Source organism: Mus musculus, chromosome 12, assembly GCF_000001635.26.
Source record: "Mus musculus strain C57BL/6J chromosome 12, GRCm38.p6 C57BL/6J".
Taxonomy (NCBI): domain Eukaryota; kingdom Metazoa; phylum Chordata; class Mammalia; order Rodentia; family Muridae; genus Mus; species Mus musculus.
The window spans coordinates 119,386,602-119,411,494 of record NC_000078.6 but is presented as its reverse complement, the minus strand read 5'-3'; the positions used below and the strand labels follow the sequence as shown (position 1 = coordinate 119,411,494).

Genomic DNA, 24,893 nt, shown 5'->3' with positions numbered 1-24,893 from the left:
TAACTATATGAAAGACTGTATAATGTCTACTTACAATTATGCAATACACATATTAAAGATAAGAACTGGAAGGGGATTTTGGAGAAGGGAAAACTGTTAGGTTGAGGTAATAGTCATGAGATACAACTTTGCCTTTTACTTCTTTCTAATTCTCATTTCTCATCTAGTTACAGCCTGTTACAGCTAGTAGAAAGTGATACGAACACTTTCAGTAACTAGTTTCTGATATTTATAAGATATATGCTGCAAAAGTTACAGCTAAACCAAGGGAACTGTTTAATAGCCCAGCTAACAAGGCATGTCTGGCTGTAAAATACCACTTCCTGCTTTCTTGTATGTAATGTTGTGTCTAATGTGGAAAAAACCAAACTATCATTAGGAAGGTAAACTCAGAATCTGAGAGAAGTTTGGCGCCTTTCTGTTCTCCTTTTTACCTCACCAACATCAAAGTAAAACCATTAGGAGCCAGGAAATAAAAAGCCAACATCTCTATCCTCTTACCATCTCCAGAGAAAGAGACACACATGTGTTTTCTCTCTCCCTTCCTTCCTTTTTCATCTTCCCTCTTTCCCTCCCCTTCCCACTCCTCTCTCCAATAAGTATTTTTAAAGAAAAAATACACTATTTAAGACAAAATTTTGGATACTTGAGGAATGGTAGGAACAGCAGCATCAGAGTATAGTTAGGTTTGTAAAATGTGGTTCCCAACACCTACAACCACTCCTTGACTTCTGGGAGCCTCCTTGTTACCATCTGTGAAGTAAGATGTTCTCATTTACAAGTTCTATGCATAAATTATGGTTCCATTTTCAAACAAGAGAATATAGTTGCCAGGCATGGTATCATACACTTGTACTGTTAGTACATAGGAGGCTTAGGTACTTGAGAGCTTCAAGCCAGCCTGAACTACAGAGAGATTGAGATCCTGTCAAAAGAAAAAAAAATTAAATGTGAAATAACACTTTCCTGAGTATTTTAAAACCTCTTTATTCTTGTTTATATTCCAATTATAAATCACTACTAAGGGCTTAGAAGGTAACATTTTAAGTGATAGAAATAAATTTAGATAAAACAGTTGCTGGGTAAGCCAGATTCTGATATATATATATAGCTCAGTGCTGCCAGGGGGAGAAAGCTGAGCTTTTATTCTTTTTCCAAATGTTGACCACAGCAGAGCAAAGAGGCAGTTATTGCTCATATTCCAGAGGATGGGGCTGCAGGAGGTATAGCTAACATTAAGGTGTTTGAAAATGCCATGTGAAAACCTACTATCTTATATGCTTCATGTAATATATTCATATAATATTTTATATGTAACACAAACACACACAAATCATACAAATGGCTTTAATTGGAATTCCCATATAAAAGATATAATGCTCCTCTCAGAAGACATAAGCTGCCAAATGAAAAGCCTAATGCCAAACATAAGCTACCTGTTGTTCATCATGGCTATCCCAAAGACCAGCAACACAATACAGGCTGTTGTCATTGTTCTTAGTTGCCCACAAGAACTCAGTAAGACAAATTGCTGAAGATGCCATACACTTTGCCATAAGGCATAAAGAAATCAAGTTGATGCTGACCAGGAAGTTCTTCCCTGCTGGCTAGCTTCCATAGTGCTAAAAAGTGTTATATGGGTTGCTGTGGGGGAAAGTTATCAATAGCTAGGAACCCTGTGAACTATAATAATATACCAGCATAACAAGTTATGCTATGGGTACAATAGAGGCACAAATATTATGGGGGTAATAATTGTTTTATGAATGTGTTTATTTTTCTTTATAAGAGGAAGCATGCCTGGTGCCATAAATTCGGTCAATAATGTATGTTTGGAGAGCTCATGGACCCTGAAGGTGAACCTACTACAATTATTTTGCTGAGTGAATTTAGAATCAAACTTCCCTCTAAACTAAATATCTCTATGACTATAGGTTAATATAACAGATAGTCCTTATCAGAGAAATTTCTTTGTGCGGTTGAAGGTAATGAATGCAGAAACTCACAGTTGATCAAACTGCAGAAAATAAGTATCACTGGAATTTTCAGCTACAAACAGAGCATCTGTATCATCATCTTCTGTCATGGTTAAAATATACTTGGCTGAGGAAGTGACACTATTTGTAGGTGTTGCCTTGTTGGAATAGGTGCATCACTGTGGGGGTTGGCTTTAAGACCCTCATCTTAGCTGCCTGAAAGCCAGTATTCTGCTAGCAGCCTTCAGATGAAGATGTAGAGCTCTCAGCTCCTCTACACGATGTCTACCTGGATGCTGCCATTTTCTGCCTTGATGATAATGGATTGAACCTCTGAACATGTGAGCCAGCCCCAATTAAAAGAGTTGCCTTGATCATTGTGTCACTTCACAGCAGTAAAACCCTAAGTAAGACATCTTTCAAAGCAAAATACCATCTTTGATGAGGAAATGGAAAGATTGTAAGAGTGAGAGATCAGGGAAGACCAGAAAGAAATAGTATCTTCTGGATATGGTGGAACTGCTGTAAAAGTAAACTTTATATGCCTGATGTAACTGTCATCTCTGAGGCTTACTGCCTCTGTCTGCTAACCTAGCTCTAGTCCTGGAAGCTTCTACCTTCTGTGCAATCCAATTGAGGCCTAGAATGTTTTCGGCCTCTGAGACTTACTGCTGAAAAAGCTCACCCTTTATTGTTCTTTTTGTATTCTGGCTGGCTGGTTCAACTCAGCTTTCTGGCTCGAAACTCATTTCTCAACTGACTGATTTAAATTAGCTTCTTTCTGTTTCTGACTGAATGATTCTGCTTGGCTTCACACTAACTTTGGCAATGTGTTATAATTTTCTGGCTCACTCTCATTTTTCTGGCTTGTTGCGTCTTTATCTGTGTCTAACTCTCTCTTCAACCTGTCTCTATAAAACTCTTTCAGTAAAGCTACCTTCTCCCTTTCTGTAATGCGCTCTCTCTCCTCTTTCCTTTCTCTTCTTGTGTGAGTTGGGCATATCCTATTTTGCCAAATATTTCTTTGATTCTTTGTCTGCCACTCAAAATAAACATCACTTTCAAACATAAGTGCTTCCTTCTAAAACTGACTTTACATTCATTGTTTGGGATTAAGGGCATGTCTGTATTCCAGCCAGAGGGACTAAAAGTGTGTGCTAATGGTGTTTCTGTATTCCAGCTAGAGTAGCCATGTTGGTGGATTAAAATCCTTCTACAGATTAGTACATTCAAAGAACTCAGAGAATCTGTGGGTAGCTGCATAAGAGCTGAACAAGATGAAGCCAGTCAACATTCTAACATGGAGAAGTAAGGGCCTCACAAGAGCCCCAAAACGAGAAGCTGTTGACAGTTGGTGACTTCCGAGGGGTCTGGAGGAGACAGGTCAGTTTTCTTTAAGGGTGTGGCTTTGGGTAGGTCAACCAAGTTTCAAGGGAAGGCATTACACCCATGAATATATACGGGAACATAAATTAGACATGGTGGGTTGTTTTTTAAAAAGATACAAAGTTGGGAGGGATTTGAAAATTAGGGGTTATCTGGGAGGAGTTGTGTGGGGGCTGGTAGAAGGTAAATAGGATCAAAATACATTGTATCAAAATCTCAAGGAATTAAAAAGAATGTTAAATTTTTAAAAATTGAATACAGAAGCTCTTAAATATTCAAAAATGAGACTAAGAGAAAGCATTCATTTCTGCTCACATGGCAGTGTATGAAGAGCCTTACTTAAGTAAGCCTTGTTGTTTTCATTGTACCCTAACACCTAACTCATTCAGAAACAAAATCCTGCCTGATCTGAGGCCCTATCTTTCAGAGTCCACATTGGCATCAAGAACCATGCCAAAAATTTAATTGTCACTCCAAACATCCATGTTGCTATTTTCAGGCAGCAATAGCAGCATCTACATTTCTCATAAGCATCACAGTATGAATTCAAATGTCACAGCATGAATTCAAAACTCTCTATATACATTTCTTAAAAGTCCTGATTACCATTCATGACATAGCAATTGCCAAGTCTTATTTAAGTCAATTTCAACAAGACATTTATTTGAAGAGTTTCAGAGTTTACCAAGGCTACAACGGCAACTTAGCTTAGGTTTTTGACCACAAGCGTAACTTTCTTTATACCTGACTTTTAAAAATACATATATAATTGCATTTATCAACCTGTCATCCTTGGTTAATATTGTATAAGGTTTGATTTTTGTTTATAATGAGATCCAGTTCTATTGATTATATATTTTTGTGAATACATACATCAAGCCATATTGAGGAGAACAGTATATGCATGTAAACAAATGTAATTGATTTGTCACTTTGTCTGCCATTCAACTAAGCATCATTATCAAACATAAGTGCTTCCTTCTAAAACTAACTTTGTCTTCATTGTTTGGGATTAAAGGTGTGAATTAGTGGCATGTCTGTAATCCAGATAGAGTAGCCATATTAATGGATTAAAATCCTTCTACAGACTGCTACATTTACAGAACTCAGACATGTATATTTGAGTTATACAAAATATGTTACTGCTAACAGTCACAGAAATGTTCAAATCTAATATTTCCCAGAAATTAAAGAATACATTGAAAAGACAAACCAAGTAAGAAATGTAGGAGTATAAAAGCTTATCCTCATTACCTGTGACCTCCCCTGTTTCACTGCAGTGAAAGCTCTCAGGTCACCTAAATGATTCAAAGTTTCTCCAAGGCAAAAAATCTGAATGCTTGTTTGACTTCAGTCACTTTCAGTATGAAAAATGAAATACAGCACAGCTGTGAGTTATCTGAAAGAACTTGCCTACCCAATATTCAGGTCTCTTCCAAAACTGGATCCAATGATACCCAAGTATGCATTTTGTTAACATAGAAAGATCTATCCAAATATTGACCAAAAGTTAATACTGGCCCAAAATATCATAATTATGTTCATGCTTTTGAAGTCAGTGTTCAGTTAGTGTGGTCATAAGTCTTTGGAACCAGATGGTCTTAGAATGAAATTTCTAGCTATTATAGTATAACTGTGCATTTCTGTTTTCAGTTTTGTTAGAGTTTTTACTGTTGCTTTTAAACTTTTCCAGAACCCCTGGACTGTCTGTTGCTCCAAAACTGGGAGCAGGGCCTTGGAGATGTTCACCCATCTATGTTGTAACGTTGGCTTCTAAATTGTATTTTATATAGTGCTGGAGATGACTCGATGGTTAAGCACACTTACTATCTTCAAGGGCACCTGAATTTTGTTAGTACCCACATCAGATGGCTCAAAATCACCTGTTAATCCATCTCCAAGGGATTCAACACCCTCTTTTGGCTTCTGTGGGCAGGTGTACACACTGGGTGCATTTACACACGGATATATATACAGATGTAAGAATAAAAAAACTTTAAAATTATATTTATATATTAAAGTATTTGTGCATAAATGTAATTTGCCACAGAATGTATTTGGAGGTAAGAGAATAACATAGGGATCAATTTTTTCCTACCCTGTGTGACCAGGATCAAGTGTGGGCCTTTAGGCTTCATGACAGGCACTTTTACTCACTGAACCTTCTCACTAGTGCTATCCTCAGGGATTTTTAAATGTTGTCCTATCTTTACTTTTTGACATATCCATGGGAACTTCTTTATGAAATAAAACTTGAGCATTCTGTCATGGTCCTGTTGTAAATAAACTGCTATTGAAGTAGCCTGAAGGTATGCTTCACTTTATAAATATTTCCAGGGAGAATTAAACATTAAAACACTTGTGGAAAATGAATAGAGATTCCTGACAAGATTTAGACGGGTCATGGAAAACTTAAGAAGGTTCATTTGAACTTTAAATTAAAGTCCTGACCCTACACCTGAATTTTACATACAACAGGAAAGTTTTAAAGGCCTCTTTGGCATTTAACATCACAGCTTTAAGGAAAAATGTTCCTAAAGCTACCACTAATGTTTTAATTTTTACTCTTTACAATATAGTTTTTGTTTGCTTGCTTGCTTGTTTATCCTCTGGAAATGTGCCTGCATCACTGGGAAGGATTTATCTGAGTGATTTCAACAGTCTCAAAGACCACAAAAGAAGGCAACACCCTCTAGTGTGGGGAAACGCTTAACCTACAAAGTCCTGGGGAAGCCTGCCTCATGGCTGACACAGGTGAGGAAGAGAATAGGGGGAAAGCCTGGTGTTAGATGTGACTTAGAAATCTCATGAAGACCACAGCATCTGGATTTCCTGAGAAGAGCTGATCCTCCAGGGAAGGATGAGAGTAGGAAGAACAGAAGTTAAAACACTGTGTTAGACATACCCAGCAAAGCAATGTCTGAGTCCTTTTCTCTGAGGCTGGAGAAACTCTGCACTAATTAAACTAGTATTTGAGAAAAGTCCCAAGAGTTGTCTGAAGAGCACTAGGCATCAAATACAAAGGCATCATGAGACCTTCAGAAGGATAAAGAGCCAAGCCTATTATGCCTGCTCATAATGTAAACAACGAAGAGATCAGCACAGTCCAGAAAGAGAGCTTAAAGGTAGTCAGTCACCTAGTAGGTGAAAGGGAAGAAAGGTGACACATAAGCCAATTTAGGCATGTCAGTTTTATCCATATCAGTAAATATTCTGTACAGACTCCACCCTTTGATTACCCAGTTGTGACTTGATAAGTTTCTAAAGCTGGCTTGCAGCAAGTTAGATTTCACTCAACCTCCCTTACATGGTCCCCAGTACTAACTTTCTTTTAGGATACCAATGTATATAGGCAAATTATATACATTCTATGCAATTAATTCAGTCAAAATAATAAATCCCACGAATCCTGATAGACTGGCCACAGGATGAACTCTTTATTATTATTATTATTATTATTATTATTATTATTATTATTGGATATTTTATTTATTTACCTTTCAAATGCTTATTCCAATTTCTCCCCCCCTCCAGAAACCCTCTATCCCATCCCCCTCCTCCTGCTTCTATGATGGTGTGCCCCGAACTTCCCTACACTGGGACATTGTGCCTTCACAGGACCAAGGGCCTCTTCTTCCATTGATGCCTGACAAGGACACATGATGAACTCTTTAAGTTGAAGACTCTACAAGGATAAAATAATAATGTTTGAATAGGCAAAACAATGAAGAGTAAATGAAAAAGAGAATACTACTGAGAGCATCTAACAAATCCTTTCTCCACATAAATGTGTTGTTGAGACTACAGAAAAAGAAGTTGTCTAAATGGGCAGGCACTGTAAAACCCTTCTTCATTGCAAAGCTCACTATTGATGCCAAATCTTCTGTCAGGGCTACTTCTTGGGTGACATTAGAAAAGAAGGGTGGCTAAATCATAGTAATTTGAATTTAAGGAGTGTCTAACATCTTACACTTGTGCTATAGTCCTCAAGAGTGTCTTAGAAGAGAAGCAACCAATGTCATTTGTGCCACGTGCACCTAAAACATTGAGATGTTGAAATATTATGCAGCTTGTATAAATAAGGCTTGTACAAGAAAGCTGTGAGTAGAAGGGAAAATTATTAGTTCCTAAAGGAGAAAATAGGTTCTCATATAAACCTTCTCCTAGCAATTTCTCATGGAGAATGTAGGTACCATCAGAACAGTTATCTGAAGCAAAAGACATGCTGTCCTGGGAGAGTGAGGGTAGTGTTTGAGGCAGAAGATCAGCTTAGATGATGCCAGAGAGATCCCAGATGGCCACCCTTGGCCTTGCCTGGCAAAATGGACACTTTGGTATCCACCTAGTCTGATGTCAGCGTTCCATTCCTGAACAACCTCGTTCTAACTACACATGTGATAACACCAAAGAGATTGTTCCATAATTATCAAGAAAGAATTTTTTCTAACAGAATAAATAAAATTCCTCAAATTAAGTAGTAGAGAAAACAGATCTTTTAATACTATGAGAACCAAACCCCCAGCACTGATTAAAAGGTGCTCATTCACACAGATGAGACATAGCACAGAGATTCACTCAGAAATGATACCAGGGATCTGCTTCAATCTGGCTCCTTGCTTTGTTTTTAAAAAATTAAAATAGACATTTTTAAGCTTTATAAGACAAATGCAACTCAAATTAAATGGTCTAGATGAATCAAGAAGAAAGTAATGAGTTGTACAAATTTTCATAAAAGAAAGAGACCAATGCAAACTTAGCTTTAAAGATGAAATGGGTTTGCCTGTGCAGTCATGAACAACAAAAGGAACAAAGAAAACCCAGTGCCCACATCCTACATATGCAAACATATGCAGCTACACATGTTACACACTCATTTAGTTGTTTATAAGAAATAGCTACAGAAGAAAACGCCTCTCCCATTAGCAAACAGTGTGAAGTTACAGTTCAAACTAATAAACACTGGAAAAACACCCCATGACATCCAAAGAAATGAGAGGTTAACAAAAGACCTTTTGTATTGGTCGTCTCGACCAACTTACAGCTCACAACAACAAGTCCTGGAAGAGAAAGGAAATTGTTGTCAAATTGCAACAGGCAAGAGTGCATAGGTTAATTACAGGGAATTTTGAGTTTAGCAAACACCCAGATTTAGCCCAAGATGTAAGAAATCAAGCAGTTGTTGCATAAGAGGGGAGCTGAAGCAATGTATCAACACTCAGAAGTGAATTTTCTTTTTGCTTGATCCAGGGAAAACATTTCCATGAGCGCAGCTTCAGACTCTTAAGCCATCTCTGGACAACCCAACCTAGGAAACATGGGTACAATACACTAATGGAATTTCACAAGGTCCAGGAAATAATTTCCTGTTTATCTTTTGTTTCCAGGCAAAATTGATGTCTAGCAGGAGTAGTCATGTTCCATATTCTATCCAGCATCCATTCTGATAAGTCCAATGCCCGTTCCACACTACTGTATTTTCACTAACATTCTGCATCCAAAAAAAAAAAAGCTAACTTATGCCTACCTGCCTGATTAAGGGTCTAAGGCAACTTCCAATTATTCAAGTAGAATACAAGTGTTCTGTTTCCTCCACCTTCTTTATCCTCAGACTGTGGAACTATCAACACTCCAGCAGCTAGAGGCTGGGTGATAGGAGAGGTGTGGTAGGCAAGAAAAAAAGTAGTCAGTACCTCTTCTAAACTTCAAAATGGCTGTAGACTCATATGGTGGGGGAAACTGATAAGGTAGATTCAACCGGTCTTCTTGAACAGAAAGCAGGTTTTACATCCCAAGTACAGTAAATTAACCACCTTTTCTTGTGAAAGAATCTCACCAACCAAGGAGAGCCTTGAATTCAACTTGTAGCCATGACTGGCACTCATTTTCCCTTACCTTAGCTTTCCTAGTGCTGGGATTATAGTGCTGTATCCCCATGCCTGTCTTTTACTTTCTTCCTACTGACTCCTGTAACTTTCCCTTCCCCTTAAATGAAGAAGTTTACTTCATAGTGTGGAATTCTTACTATGAAGCAACATTTTTTCCATGATTAATTTCATTTGTAAAGGATAACTGTCTTGTTTCTTTTACTGTTTCTATATTAAAGTACACTGACAAAAACAACTTGAGGGGAAAAGGGTTTATTTTCTGTCATAGCTCTCTCTCTCTGAAAAACAAACAAACACACAAACAACAAACAACACCTTTATAGACGACAACAGAGGTTACCTCACCAGCCCCCATGGGATTCCAAAGCCAGTCAAGTTGACAAAGAAGAGAACCATGCCTACCCGTTAAGACATTGAGCTAATAGCATGTTTCTGAAGTCAGAATAATTGGATAGTAGACAGGATGAGGTTCTATCTGATTAATATTTACCTTCTGATGAATATAAACAAGTTAGGAACTACTAGACAAAAGTATTTTTCTTTCCAATCTGCAAGGAGACTAATGTGGATTTTTTCACCTTTATATGCCTGTCTGTAATGAAAGTTTCCATCAGTATATAAGGTCCTGGTATAGATCAGCCTCACCATTATATGGGTCTATAGCCTTTGGGGAATTGGGAAGAGGGTACATTTTGCTTCTTCTCTTGCCTACCACTCCTCTACTATCACCCAGCCTCGAGTTGATGGAGTATTGGTGGCTCCATTTTGAGGATAAGGAAGGTGGCGAAGAACCATAGCAAAACATTTGTATTCTACTAGAATAATTTCGAGTTGTCTTTGAGGCCAGACATAGTGGTGAATTCCATCACAAGGCAGAGGCAGGTGTACTCTATAAATTCAAGGCCAGCCTGATCTCCATAGTGAGCTCTAGGACAGCTAGAACTACATAGAGAGACCCTGTCTCAAACAAAAAACAAAGTTGCCTTTGGTTCTCTATTATGGACCTGGCTGATGTTTATCACTGTTAATGCCACTGTTAATGTGGTGTGGTGGTTGTTGTGGTGGTGGTGTGTGTGTCCTATATGTCCCCATACCCACATTTCGGGAGATCCACAGAAACTTTTCAGCCATGTTTGTGAAGTAGCTGAGGCATTCAGTTCTTAAGGCTCCTGGAGCTCTGATTGCTAGCAAAGAAACACAGGAAGCCCCATCCTCTAGGTTGACATGAGAGAACAGATTACTTTATCTCTATCAGGACTGAAATAACTTTCTAAATCACTCTCACAAATTCTTTATGTCTGTTCACACTTTTAGTTTAGTTGCAGGTAGAATTCAGTTTAAATGCTATGAAAATGTCCCCGCTGAGATTTTTTGCCAGATTCCTTTAAGGGATCTGAAATCAATTGTCTTTGACTCTTAGATAATCCTCACCCCATTTACATTGTGTTTCTGTGCAAAACTAATCAATACAGATCAAAATTGGCTCTCTGGTAATTATCATCAGATACTGGAATATGCATGATCAGCATGGTTTAAGAAAGGTATGCCTCATAAGCAAGAGGATTCTATCAGTAAATATCATGAGTAAACTATTGGAAGCTAGAAATGCTGCATTTGTATATTAAGACATAAAATATGAGCATGTATACACTTCTATACTCTGTGGAATTGCTTTGTTTGTAAGAATTACTTTATATTCAGGGATGAATGGTAGAGTTCCTGCCAGGTATGTTCAGGAGCTTGGGTTTCACACCTAAGAGTACAAAACAACATTGAATTTTTTTCACATTTTATTTATTGACTTTGTGTCTATGTGTTTATGTGGTATGTATATATACAAGTGAATGCACACATGCCACTGCCCACATTCAGAAGACAAGTTACTAGAACTTGTTCTGTTTTTCTACCATGTAGGTCTTGACACTTGAATTCAGATTGTAAGGCTTGACAACAACAAGCATCCTTACCTCCTGAACCATCTCACTGGCCCAACAACATACTTTCATTGTCCTTACATGGATACTGGGAAATATATTGAAGCCTATATTTGCCTGCTGTGTTTTAGTTTGATTTATTAAAAGTCTTTATGCTTGCACAATATTCCCAGCATTTGTTTTTCAGTTCCGGCAGCCTAAGACATTGGAGCTTCAACCCAAGTCAAAGTAAAAAGCACATAATCAGCCAATTAGTTAATTACACCAACCTCTAAAACTCTGAGTGAACAAGGGGCTTGGTGTTTTCCAGTAAACAGATGATCTACAACTCTTTCTTTATACATGAGTTAAAGAAAATAGGTTGAAACATGAGCAGTATTCTAACACAAACTGTGCATCATATAACTTCATAAGTAACGTGACAGTAAGAAAGTTTAACCATTGTACTTAAAAATTAGATCACATTTTTATATTAACAACAAATAATGGCTGCTACTTTTTTCTGCTTATTAAAATTATCCAAAAAGAGAATGACCAACTTAGTAAGATGCAAGCACTAGTGAAAGCTCCCTATTCTAGTCATAGAAGAGTTAAGAGGTTCTCCCCATCATCCTAATGTGTAGATCCCAGAATTCAATTTATGCTAGGCTTATTAAGGAGCAATTTTCAACAGATGCATTTTAATATATACATCAATACTACTTCTGACATCAATAAAGTTTATTTTCTTGAAAATTGCAAGAGATATATGAATGGAAGAATATAAGCTTTACCTGTCATAAATTTTCATAGTATCTAAGCAGATCATTTTTAGGCAATGTTGCCAATTCATAAAATGTTTCCTATGGATTCATTTAAGTACATTTTACAAAATCTACAGTAAATATTTAATAGCATGTACAAAAAAAGAGAAATTGAAAAGAAATTTACTTGGAGAAGATGTAAATCACAGTATCACATAGCTTTCCCAATAAGAGAGAACTGGAAGAAGCCCAGATTATCTGCTTGGTTCTCTTCCTGCTTCTCTGTGATTGTTGTCTGATTTGTCCTTAACCTTGGATGTCTAATGTTCTCTCATCTTCTGCTTTCTTGAGCTAAGGTTCCCATGATTTTACTGTTGTTACTTGATCATTCCTTCTCTGTTTATTCCAGTAGGTTCTTCTCTATTACATATTTATTTAGCTATATCTAAAGGTTGTCTTATTTCTTCTCTTCTCATGTTCATCAATATCCTTGAAGTATTCCAGCCTTTTTTCTCCTTCCAAATCTCAGCTTTTACAGGAGAAGTTTATTAACATTTCACCTAAATACCTTCCCTGAGCTGTGGAACCTTGACATTCACCTGCAAGGTATCTCTCTGAGATTGGTGCTCACACCTCCAAATTGGTGTTCACCTCCAAATAAACTTCAAACAACAGCTCTCCTTTTCAAATTTCCATCACACTGCTTTTGTTCACTATTTTACAATCTTCACATTTATTTCCAACTAAAATCTTAGTGCTCCCTTAACTTCAGCCTTCTTCTTCATATATCAAAGACATCAAGTCAACATATCCAGCTACCTTAGTCTCTTTCTGTTAATGCCTTAATCTCTGCTCTGGGTTAGTCTTTATTGTCACCTTCTAGAACCCTCTTCCAATTAAATTAGTTTGTCACTTTATTTTTTCTTTTGTAAGGCATTCTACATATTGCCCATATGTAATTTTCCTGAAACACAAGTCCTATGTCATCTGATGCCTGTCCCTGAAACACTGGAGAAATGGCTCTGGATAAAACTAACAATGACACTTAATAGGGCATCGTTCATTCTTCATTGACCTCTCTGTGACACACACTTCCAACTTCTCCATTCTTTAAAAGTTCCCCTGTTTTGTTCACTGCCTCTCTTCTAAGTGGGATTTCCCCCTACTTCTTTGGCCTTTCTTATTCATTCTCAACTTTGGCTGTTGCTTTGTCACAGGCATCAACTGGAAAAGACAGTTACACCAATGACGGCAGCTATACCTAAGGTCTGCTGATTCTATATCCAGGTCTAACCCATTTACACTGCTGACTCAAATATCTGCCCAGTTACTTCCTTGTGTGAAAAACCACAGAATGTCAAAGTCTACCAGCCTGGACTCAAATCACTTATAGTCCTTCTCCAAAAACCTGTTGCTCCTGTCTTCCTATCTAAAGAAACAAACACACTATTACCCACCCAATAAGATACCCATATGAGAAAGAATGAGGTCATCCAGAATCAATCTGACCCCTCCCTGCCCTTCAGGCATTGTTCTCAATCTACTAATTTCTAAGTAGTTGGTATCACTTCCATCATACTCCATCACTAATGTCACATCTTTTGGGAAGGTTCTACAATGTTCTTAAGAAATAGTTGCAATATATCCTCAACTGCCCTTAATCTGAATTTTGTGGTAGAATAATATGTAACAGTGATATAACAATTAGTAATGTATAATAAGTGAGACATAAAGGCCACACAACCTTTTTGTCAATTACCATTCTGAATATCTACTTTAGGTACAACCAGACTAATACACAGACACACAAACTTAAAAGTAATATGAATATGATTCTTAAATTTATTACAGTAAACAGAAAAGACCTTTAAATCAGAAAGAAAAAAACCCTACATATTTTTATAAAATGCTAAATCTATCTTCTTTAAGAATATCCAATATCCTGGTCAGAGGAGTTTATCAGACTTCTAAAACAATATGGGCAATTACTGTTGCCTTTGGTTGCCTCCCAGATGGTGAAGATAAGTCCCTATTGATAAAGATACTATGTCCTTTGGACACAGGACTTGGAGAATGTGAGACAGATCTAAACTGAGAAACTCTCTGAGGACTAGCTTTCATAGTAACTGAAGTGCTTTCAAGGAAGGAAAACAACCAGGCATGATACCTGTGAACCACAACAAAGACCTCTCAAAGTGGTGCTTTTACCTTGATAGTAACCAACAGCTCTCTAATTGGATTTAAGACTCTCTTAACAGGAGGAAAATCATACCTGGTCCTCTAGCCTACTACCTAGGGATACTGAAACCATTGGTCTTAAAGGAGAAACACTTTACTAAATCAGTATAATTCCTAATTGCATTCTAAATATTTATCCATATGTCCACTAATAAATGTACCTCTCATCACTCATCAAAGAAACTTCTTTTTGATATAAATAGAGACCATTACAAAAAAACATTCCTGTCCAAAAATGCAGAACACAGTTGATCAAGGAGTTCCTTACCCATTTGTTATGTCTACAACGAAACTCTTGTGAGGTCCAGAGAACATCTCAGATGAAGAAGCAAAAAGATTATAAAAGTCAAGGGCCAGGAAATCTGCTTTGAAATTGAGGCTCCTAAAAATGGTAGGGAAGCTTCATCCACAATACCTCAAAAAGAAAAAAAAAAAAAAAAAAAAAAAAGCAAGACTGCCTAAACTGTCCTGAACAAGTAAAATACCTATTAACATAGAAACATACGCCCCACCCATAAACTAAGAACTACAGACAACTAAGGAATGCTGAACACTAAAGAAAGTTTATGACCTAATTTGTTATCCAATACCAAGTGGTCAGCCTGAAATCATACATATGCAAGAAACCAAATGGACCAACAGGGTGCACTTATATATTAAAATTAAAAAAAAAAATTAAAAAGATATCCAACCACTTCAAAACACCTTGGTATATCTCCTACATGTTCCTCCCTCCACTGGCCTCTGATGTAAACCCATGACTTCATTTTCATATTTCATTATAAATTTTATACTTTCTTTGTCGCTTCTATTTCATGAAAAGTGCCACTTCCTCCATCCTCAGTACTAAGCAAGCTACAGGTAGAATAAATATTAAATGAATAAATAATGGTTGCTGCCATATTGACTTACAGATATTCTTTCAGACCTCAGTGAAAGGTGTACATTATGACCTCAAAAGCCTTCACATTATGGCCACCCACCTTTTCCATCATTTTTCTTTGTTCTTTTGGGTGTTTTTCTTCCTGAATACTCCATCCCAAGCTTATTTATCAGTAAGGAGGGGTGCCATATTTCTTAATAACTGCTATATTTTAAAATAGCTCAGCTCTCATATAGTATGTTCAAAATTATTTGTTGAATTAATGTTTGAATAAATTACTTAACTTTTCCAGCTAGAGATTTGCTGTCCACATTGTCTAAAAGCTATCCCCTCCAAGTTTTACCCCTTTAATTTCCTCTCTCAAGTATACAAAGTTTTGTAAAGTTTGGTCAAATTGTAAATATGAGATCTGGTATTTACTAGACAAACTTTTTTTAATTAATGAATTTATTTATTCACTTTACATTCTGATTGCTCTCCTCATTCCAGGCCCCCACACACAGTTCCTTCCGCTCCTCTCAAAGAGTGAAGGCCCCTGTGGGTATCTCCATATGCTGGCACATCAAGTCTCTGCATAGTTAGGTCTCACTGAGACCTGACAAGGCAGCCCAGTTAGGCTCCAGACAGACAGGAACTTTAGGGATAACCCCTGCTCTAGTTGGGGGATCCACATGAAGGCAAACTTAAACTCTACTCAGTTTAGTAAAAAAAAAAAAACAAAAAAACAACAACAACAAAAAAAACACTGCGCTTATTTGAATCCTTCAAGAATGCTTTTTTGATTTATCTAAAAAAAAAATATCATCTGATCCTCAAAATTTAATGTAAGCGAAATAAAGCATTTAATACATTATTTGGCGTGTGAAAATATTCTAGTACTCTTAGGCCTTATTATCAATATCACAATTTCTATTAATTGAATTATAACAAAACTAATGTCATTTAAAAGAAAAGTCAGGCAATGTCTTGCACCATCAGCTAAAAATAGAGATAATTTAAAATGAAATTGTTCACCATATTTTAGAGATTGGAATGTTCCAAAATTGTCAGAATCTCCAAGATGACAAGAGTGCTTCACTTTTCTTATATCCAGGAAGATTATTTGTTTCAATTTTATCAACAAACTTCTCCATAATGGGAAAAAAAAAACCAGGAAGTCTGATTTTGGCTGGGGAAAGAGTATAAACATGGTATAAACATGGTATAAACATGTTGGAACAGTTTTCAGTATCTCGTAAAAGAGACAAATATACCTCTGGTGCAACAAATCCATTCCTAGAAACTATCTAGTCTAATTCTGAAGTTTGTAAGAAAATGTGGTAGAGTATCTTACAGTTTTATGCATTATAACAAAATGAAGCTGTGGGAATTAATAGGTCATTCTGTAAGGATCAACCTAATTGATCTCAAAATGTATGTTGAGAGCAAAGAGGGAGTTATATATGAATTATATATACTTTAATGTCTGTGCACAATGCCCAAGTATCCAAGGCAATCTATACATCATCTATAGATATGCCCATATGGCAGTGAAAAGAATAAAACTTTTTAAAAATATAAGGTAAAAATATACTTTACTCATATGTAACAGATATGTAGCTTGGTCTTCATGTGGGACCCCTAACACCAGGAACATGGACTATCTCTAACTCTGTTTTCTACCTTTGGATCCCTTTCCCCTAACTGGGCTGCCTTGTCTAGCCTCAATAAAAGAAGATGAAACTTGGTATGCCAAGGTGGGCTGATATCCTTTCCTTCTATAAAGAAAGAGGAGAGAGGGAGATGGGAGAAGAGGGAGGGACTGCGAGGGAAGGAGAGAGGGGAAATTGCAATCTGGATGCAAAGTAAATAAATACATTAACTAATGAAAAATTCGTATACATATACACTCTGCAGGGTCTACACACAGTGTAGTACGATCCTTGAGTTTGGGGGAGACCAGGATTAAGAAATACTTTTTTAAATTTTAAATGTTATTCTTTTCTGAATCTGGTACTTAAATATACAAGTCTTTGTGATGGCTATCTTCAAATAGCTTATGATTTAAAGAAACATTTGAATTAATTTCTTTCTTTATTTGAAAAAGGAAATATACAAAATTCCTCTATTGTTCCTATAAAAACCAAAACCAAACCAAACCAAAACAAAACAAAAAATCTACCACCACCAATAGCAACAACAAAACCCAACCCATCTCTTGGCTACAGATGAAAACATTCCTATGTGTTCTGAGAAATAAATCTTTACTTATCCTGGATATTGAAGCATCATACACCTCTGAGCAAGGTAGTCAAAGTAATCAAGAGAGAACCCCAGAGAACTTTATCATTAGATAAAGTTGTGTCTTTCCACCAGCTTCCAATATCTCTATACACCTGGAGGATTTTTTTTTCTTCAGTTTTCTTCCCCAAAAGCCCCAGTGGGACGGGGTGAAGAATAGGCTAGGTTTCGTTCTTGTGGGTGGCATTCACTGTTCCTGCCATGCTCTGGCTGCACTGTAACTACCTTTTTCTCATGATGAACACTGTAGTTTCCCTTTCAGCTTACAGATTTATTTCTCTCAATTTCCAATGGCCTACAGTGTTAGTCATTCTCTTTTAAGCTTTCAAGCTTGAAAACTTTGTCATTATTGTTCAACATTCTTATGGATTGATTATACCCTCATTTCTCTATGAGTGTGTGTTGGGGGGAGGTAGTGTGCACAGGTACATGTGTATACTGATTTGGCTAGACTGTTTGCCAATAAGCTCTGGGGATCTGCATGTCTCTGCATCCCAAACAGGTCTTTACTGTGAAACAGGTTTTTGTGCTTGTACATTAAGGACTTTACGTATTAGGTCCAGACCAGTGAACACTAGGTTCAATAAGAAACGTAGTGTCAAAAAATAAGGAAGAAAGTGTGATAAAGGCAGAAAACTGCCACCAATGCCTAACCTTCACATGTATGTACATCTCAGTGCACATGTATATATACACACCTGTGCCACTCTCCTTATCTGTTGGACTCCTCTTTATCCATGCTAAAAGTGCCAGTCTGTTTTCATGAGTTCCATTATATCTCTGCTGTCTATTCCCCAGCTCACCTGCATGCTATCTCCTGGATGCATCTGCTGAGGAATGCAAGGCTCCTAAGATACTTCTAAGATAATGTTTGTAAGTCACTGAGTTAGGACACTTTTGAATACTCTGTTATCTAGAAGTTCACATCTCTTTAAGTTTCCATAGTCAATCCGATTTCAGAGCTATTGTCCCAAATCTCCCACTGGCCTCTCTATAGAATACTCAACATCCCTTCTTGCCCAAAACATACAGAAAATGCCAGATTTTTATGTTTAACATTTTTCCTATTTCAGAATTCAACGAACTTTAGTATTCATTTCTCAGACTTGTTGCCAATTACCATAAAAAGAATATTCTCATTTAATATGCCTGTAAATCCACTATTATTTTTTAATTCAGATAAACGTTTTAAAGGTCAACTTATAACATTAAAATAATGTTATGTTTTTAATATATGTGCAATAAATAATCAGTACCTATAAATGAATGTTGTTTTAAAAGAGTAATTGAATTACTTTTCACCTGATAAAATCTATTGCTTATTCTGGTGGTGTTATGAATAAAGATAAAACAAGTATTAGAAGAATTTTCAAATAAAAAAAATTATCCTGAGATAGTGTGATATGTTAGAAAATAGCAGCTTTCCAAGTCTGATATTTCAATGGTGATGATTCTCTAGCCTATATGTTGCCTAAAATAATTTCATGTATACAGTCTTAAAACTGCTACTGTGCATGCAATAATCTCACCATCTTTCTCTGGAGAGATCATCGTTGTCCATTCTTCTAGACCAGTTAAATGTCCACCACTTTCCTCAGTGTCCTCTGAAAGTGTATTACACTGTTACTGTTACTTCCAATGGCATCCACTTTTGAATGACACCTACACACATTCACTTTTCTAGCCTCCATTGCCTTCAATTCAAAATAAAGACTTAGAGAGGCTTCTTTGTAATCCTATGATTCTCATCATCACACTTTCTATGGGGAGGGATCAGCAGTAGTGACTCCCTGAGTATCCCAGGTAACTAATAGGCGAGCCCCTTCTCCTGCTAATTATTTTGAGTAGAGTCTTTTGGAATAGATGAGGCTTACCTAAGACATTCTTATGGTCTCCAGGCCTAGCCCTGGTGGAAATCACTGAAGCAGTACTAGATATATTTATTAAACAAATAGATGAGACTTTTTCCCGAAACCAAATCATAGGTCACTTCTATTAGTAACATATAGGAGACTTACTAAAAATTAAATAACCATATATTCAATTTCAATATAATTTCAAACTATGTTATCCTTCAAACTAGCTAGTACATGTAACACAAGATGACTTTTACAAGCTTTGGTTTAATATTCTTAATTATTTCTAAGACACAAGCAGGTAAAAATATTCTGCTTCAAAATTAGCTACAGGGAAGGTGAGAAACAGAAATAAACAATGCATTTGATGTAAGTGTTATGAATGAATTGTAACTACAGCTTCCATGTCCATTGTATTAATTAACAGAACTTCATAATTGGTACATTCTATATTCTACCTAGGAAATTCTGAAAATTTTGTCATTATGAGTTAAATGAAATAATGTAGTTATGTAAAGGAGGGCATAAAATGATCACCACTAAGATCCAGATACCTTTAAAAACATGGCTAAAGTACATCACCATCAGCTCTTAGCTATTCTGATGGAGACACAATACCCTAGCCTCATCAACACAATAGTTACCTGAAATTGGGCACAATGAATACAGATTCAGATGCACTTTAAGGAATCAAAGAACCTTAATAAGTGGATAGCATTGTGATTTTTACTGCATTCCTTTTGGTCATTTCATCGTGGGAAATCATAATGTAACAACACCACCCTAACTATTTATAAAGTACAGTATCATCAAGTAAATGCCACAGTTATGGAAACCATCTCCTGAATGGTTCCATTGCGCAAAACTTATACTCTACACCCATAAAAAAAAAAAAAATATGCCTGCTTCCTCTCTTTCCCAGACCCTGGCAACCACCATTCTATTTTCTGTGTTTCTGAAACTGACTGATCTAGCTATCTTATGTGAGTAAATATATATATTTATTTGTCTCTTTGATCGGTTTCTAAAGCTTAATTAATGCTTAAGTTTGATGAGGTTAAATCACCTCTATCAGGTACTGCCTAGCATGTGTTAAGAATAATGTGATGATAGACTACGTGCACTTTACAGATAAGGAAACTGAGGCTTCATAGGGTGAAACACCCCGTTACTTTGGGTCAAACCAACTCCACCTGATTCCAAAGCTCAATCTTTTCAACACATCCAAATCAGATGCCTTTTGAAACAGTATTTTCAGAGGCTTTTAACCAAATGTTAATCCAGGTTAAAGTTAGGTATTGTTGTTTGTTTGTTTTTGTTCTACAACTTGCTTTTCATGTTACTCCTGTTCCTTCTTTTAAAAACAAACCATTTTAAACCATACCTCAAAGTGTTGTTCTAACTCTGTCCCACAAGTATTTTGAATAAGTTACCTCCCAGTTTTTTTTTTTCAAGCAGTGCTTATAAAAGAAGAACCAGTCCATTAGTTAATGCTTCTGAAAATCATGAACTTCCCAGTGCGTAACACACATCAACAATGCAAGGAATATTATGTTTTAAAAGTAACACTTACATCTGTGGATATGAGGCCAGGTTTCTTCAGCTTAGGCACATGCCTGTCTCCGTGATCCAAGAGCACCAGCACTCTTCCTGACAGAGCTACCTGGAATTCAAATACCTACCAACGTGACACAGATGCTGCCCAACCAGAAACGCTGGAAGGCAAGAGAACTACAATACCCACAATTCAGGCTTCATACCTGAAACTATCAAATCAGGGAGATGGCTACCATTTCACTCTAAGAAAATGGAAGCTGTTTAAAATGTCATGTGGGGTTGGATGAGGATGGGGGTTGGGGTTGGGAAGGAGAAGGTACATCTAAGATCAGACTAGACTTAAGGCTCTTTTTCCATAAAAGGAAATTAAAGTGGTGTGATGATTGCCAAAAACCTCAAGAACTCCTTTGGCAGGAAATGAAAATTCTTTGTGCAAACAAATGTTCTTGCAGCTGTGGAACCTGCCTGGCCAGATTCTCTTTCGGTGATGCAGTGTGTGGGCACCTCTGTGCCTGGGGAGGCAGGTGGATTGAAAAGCAGAGGTAAGGCCAGACAGCTTCAGTTCCTCCTACATCAGCGCTTTCCTTATCACTTGGAGATGCTGCAGACATGTAGGGCTGTTTTCTTCCTTTATTTTCCAAAACTTCCTTACTCAAAAAAACAAAACAAACAAACAAACAAAAAAACCAAAAACACTACACTTATAATAGGCATTAAAAACTATGAGCAAATAAACCCCCCTTTCCTTTCTGGCTCTATTTTTTTTTTCTTCTGTAAATTCCAACATTATTCCCAGTTGTTTAGAATTAAGGAGGAATAAAATGAACAGGAAATGCATAAGTTAATAAAACAGTGTATTATGCAGTATTAGTAACAGGAAAGTTTTTAAGAATATAAAACTAAGAAATGTGTTTTACCCATTTTTTTTTCAAACAGCCTCTCTATCTAAATCTTATATTTCCTGTGAGAAACAACCCAGAAAGCAGTGAGCCTTGGCTTGTTCTGGATTTAAAAGCATAATATGAGGAGTCATCAAACCAAGAAGAGAGCAGAGAGATGACCAAGAAGAGAATTTCCTATTTCCTGCTCTCCTCTCTCTGTCCCAGAATTTTTCAGTCCTCTGTTTCTGTAACTGTACTGTTAAAGTAACCCAGTCCAGCCAGAGTCCTGCTGAAGCTCCTTCTTGAGTCGTCTTATAACAGTCCAACGATTCCTGACCTCCTGACTAGAACCTAACTTTCTTATGTTTCATTTATATTGCTTCCCTAAATAATGGTTCTCTATTTCCCTATCCCTATCCATTTTGTTCTACAAGCTGTTTCTTTATATCAAATAGGTAAGAGTCTTCCTTTCGCTGAATAAGAAAAATGCTTTCTTGCTTCATCTGGCTTCATCAGTTAGTCACTTCCACTTAATAATTTTTCTGATAAATTCTTATTCCATGTGTTCATATTTTATATGGGTTTGTATATGTAAAGCACTCTTATTGTTATTTGAAGGCAGAACTTTATTTTATCCCCACCTCATTGACTCAGTAATATACCCATAGATATTTCTGATAAGCAAATACTCAATGCAGGAAATACTATCAATATGAACCTAAGGTGGATTTCAGTGTTTTCTGTCATCTCTCTCCCACCCAGTAGATTTCTGCAGGAAATACTGCTGTAATAACCCTCTGCTGTCCAATATGTACTGAGGCTCCCACACCTTTTACTTATATTTCTTTCTTTCTCATAATGCTGGAGATCAAACCCAGAGACTTTCACACAGGAGGCAAGAAAATCTACGTCCCCATCCTGATCTCTGTGTGCGTGTGCGTGTGCGTGTGCGTGTGCGTGTGTGTGTGTGTGTGTGTGTGTGTGTGTACTAACACACAGAGACCAGAAAACAATGTCAGTGTCTTCTTGTTGTCTTACTTACTCTCCACCTTATTTTTAGGCTGGCCAGCAGCTCCAGGAATCTTTTTGTCTTGTCCTCCAGTGTTTGGATTACAGATATACAGCCCCACAACTGGATCTTTACATGGGAGTTTGAGATTTAATTCAGGTCCTCAAGCTTGCACATCAAGGGCTTTTCCAACAAAATCATCTCCCCAGCCTCTAGCCTTGGTTTTTAAGATAAGGATCTTACTATGCAATCCATGTTGACTTGGCAACATAATCCTTTTTGGTCTTTTGAGACAATAGGAGTGCACCATCATACCAGCCTCCACTACACTTATTTACAGAAAGTCACAGTATTAAATAAAGAAATACTGCCTCTGACACTACTTGAATTGAAGGCTCTTTCTCCATCTCCAGTTCCTGCAGTGTACTTACTCGACTCTCTAAATTCTAAAGTCTAGTTTTCTACCCCATGGCTGCTTTCTTGAGCTTTGTTCTTGCCTTCATCTTGGATCTTTGATTCTTAGTTCCCATATTTCTGGCTTTTCTTTCCTGAAAACCTAATCTCCTGGGTCTGAACCTTTATAGGCTCTTTAAAACAGTCCTTAATCACTGATCTCCCTCACACAGAGAAAAGCATTCTCGGCACTTCTTAGTTGTGCACATCAGTCTCAGAGTTATTCTCTGAGTCTTCACATGCTCACCTGTCTTCTAGCTGTCAACGGTGGTGGAGGAAGTGAGTCAGATACTGGTGCTGACTCACTCAGTGACATTTCTGTGGGCCATCAGACACAAAGACAATCTGATAAAGGTGAGTTCTGTCTGGCTATAATGAAAGCATTCACCTCCCTGTTTCTAATAGCATTGTACAGTTGTTGGCTCCATAGGCTGCCTGTGTGGAAATAATTAAAGCTGCCTAAGTTAGGCCCACCACCAGTCCTCCACACAGGGATTAGGGTTGCTTCCTTTATGAAATCTCTTTCCACATTTTACTCCTTCCCTGCTTCCTTCCCGACTCCTTGTACTGACATGGCTGTGAGTAAGTGAATTGATGCCTTGTGCATGCTTCTCCCAGCTGCTTTCAGTTTCCTACTAAAATCATGACCATGTTCATTCAACCTTGGAATGTATTGTCCTTAAAAGAAATTTAAAATATCCACAAAGGTTACTTCCTCATGTATTTACAGGTTTGTTGAAAAATATGGAGGCCACCCCCTTTCCATCTAGTGAGTTGGAGGAGGAAACTAGGATTGGAAGAACTTTAACTGGTACATGATTCTTTGAAAAACACCAGGATACACAGGATATTAGCTTGTGCCAAGTGCAGGCCTTCTGTGGTTAGTCATAGAGTGCATACCTGTTCTTTGCAGGGGCATTTGGAAGGGCCAATAAAGGATTAATATCCCATTTTCTTCAGTGTAGGACATGAAGGTGCCAAATGGGCCAATAGATTGGCAGGGGTCAAAAGGAGGACAAAGAGACTACAGTTTCTTCAGCACCCAAAATACGTGATAAGAATCACTCACTAAGGGGTATCATGCTCTTTAGAATTCAAAAGGCCTTCTGATCAACAACAAATATAGTTCTTTACAGAGTGAGCCAGATATGATGTACACCCACAACATGGACTTCAGACCTCTTTCCCTCATCAAATGCGATGTCTATAAGTACATATATATATGTACTTATGTCATAGAAAAAATATATATATGCTCAAAGAGTAACAGTAAAACAAGACTCCCTCAAAAAAACATCTCAGCCTAAAGACACTGATATACTCCATTAAAGTTTAAATTCTACTCTTTCCCTTTATCTATTTATTCTAGTAATGAAGGTAAATGTCTGGTGACTTGCTATCTTGTTTAGCCTTGTAGATAAGAGAGAGACAAAGCTCTTAATATAGTGGATCAGCTACAACTATCTGAGATAAAATTAGCAACTGGCCATAAAAAGAAACAGGCACAGAAGACAATCCACCCTCGTGAACAAAGGCAGCTGTGCAAACAGCACCTCACTCTTGGATGTGATTGTGATTATGACCACCAAGGAGGACAGAGCTGGGATTCATGATGTTAGTGATTCATGCAAACTGTGGTTTCTATGACTTAGCAAAAAATAATAAACCTATCAAGACATATTGTTTGAATAGCTTCTGTCGCTTCTTAAGCTATGGTCATGATTTCTCAGCCCTTTCAGAAACCTGGGACTGGAGTTTTGTATGCTGGTTTTTAATTTAGATCAGCTTCAATTATTTACTTTTATCCATCAC

The 24,893-nt window shown here is 37.2% G+C and overlaps 1 protein-coding gene across 3 annotated transcripts in view; it reads right to left on the bottom strand.

Moving 5' to 3' along the window:
* The window catches only part of Macc1 (metastasis associated in colon cancer 1), a 76,537-nt gene extending 55,440 nt beyond the window's left edge, over positions 1–21,097 (bottom strand). The window contains exons 1-2 of one of the 3 annotated variants that reach the window (XM_006515861.3): positions 20,755–21,097; positions 18,855–18,929 (exon numbers count right to left, since the gene is read on the bottom strand). In XM_006515861.3, coding sequence (XP_006515924.1) covers positions 18,855–18,876 — 22 coding nt within the window. In that variant the 5' untranslated portion in view covers positions 18,877–18,929; positions 20,755–21,097. The remainder of the gene's footprint in view (positions 1–18,854; positions 18,930–20,754) is intronic. The other 2 variants (XM_006515863.3, XM_006515862.2) reach the window with 2 other exon arrangements.
* Positions 21,098–24,893: the final 3,796 nt, after the last annotated feature.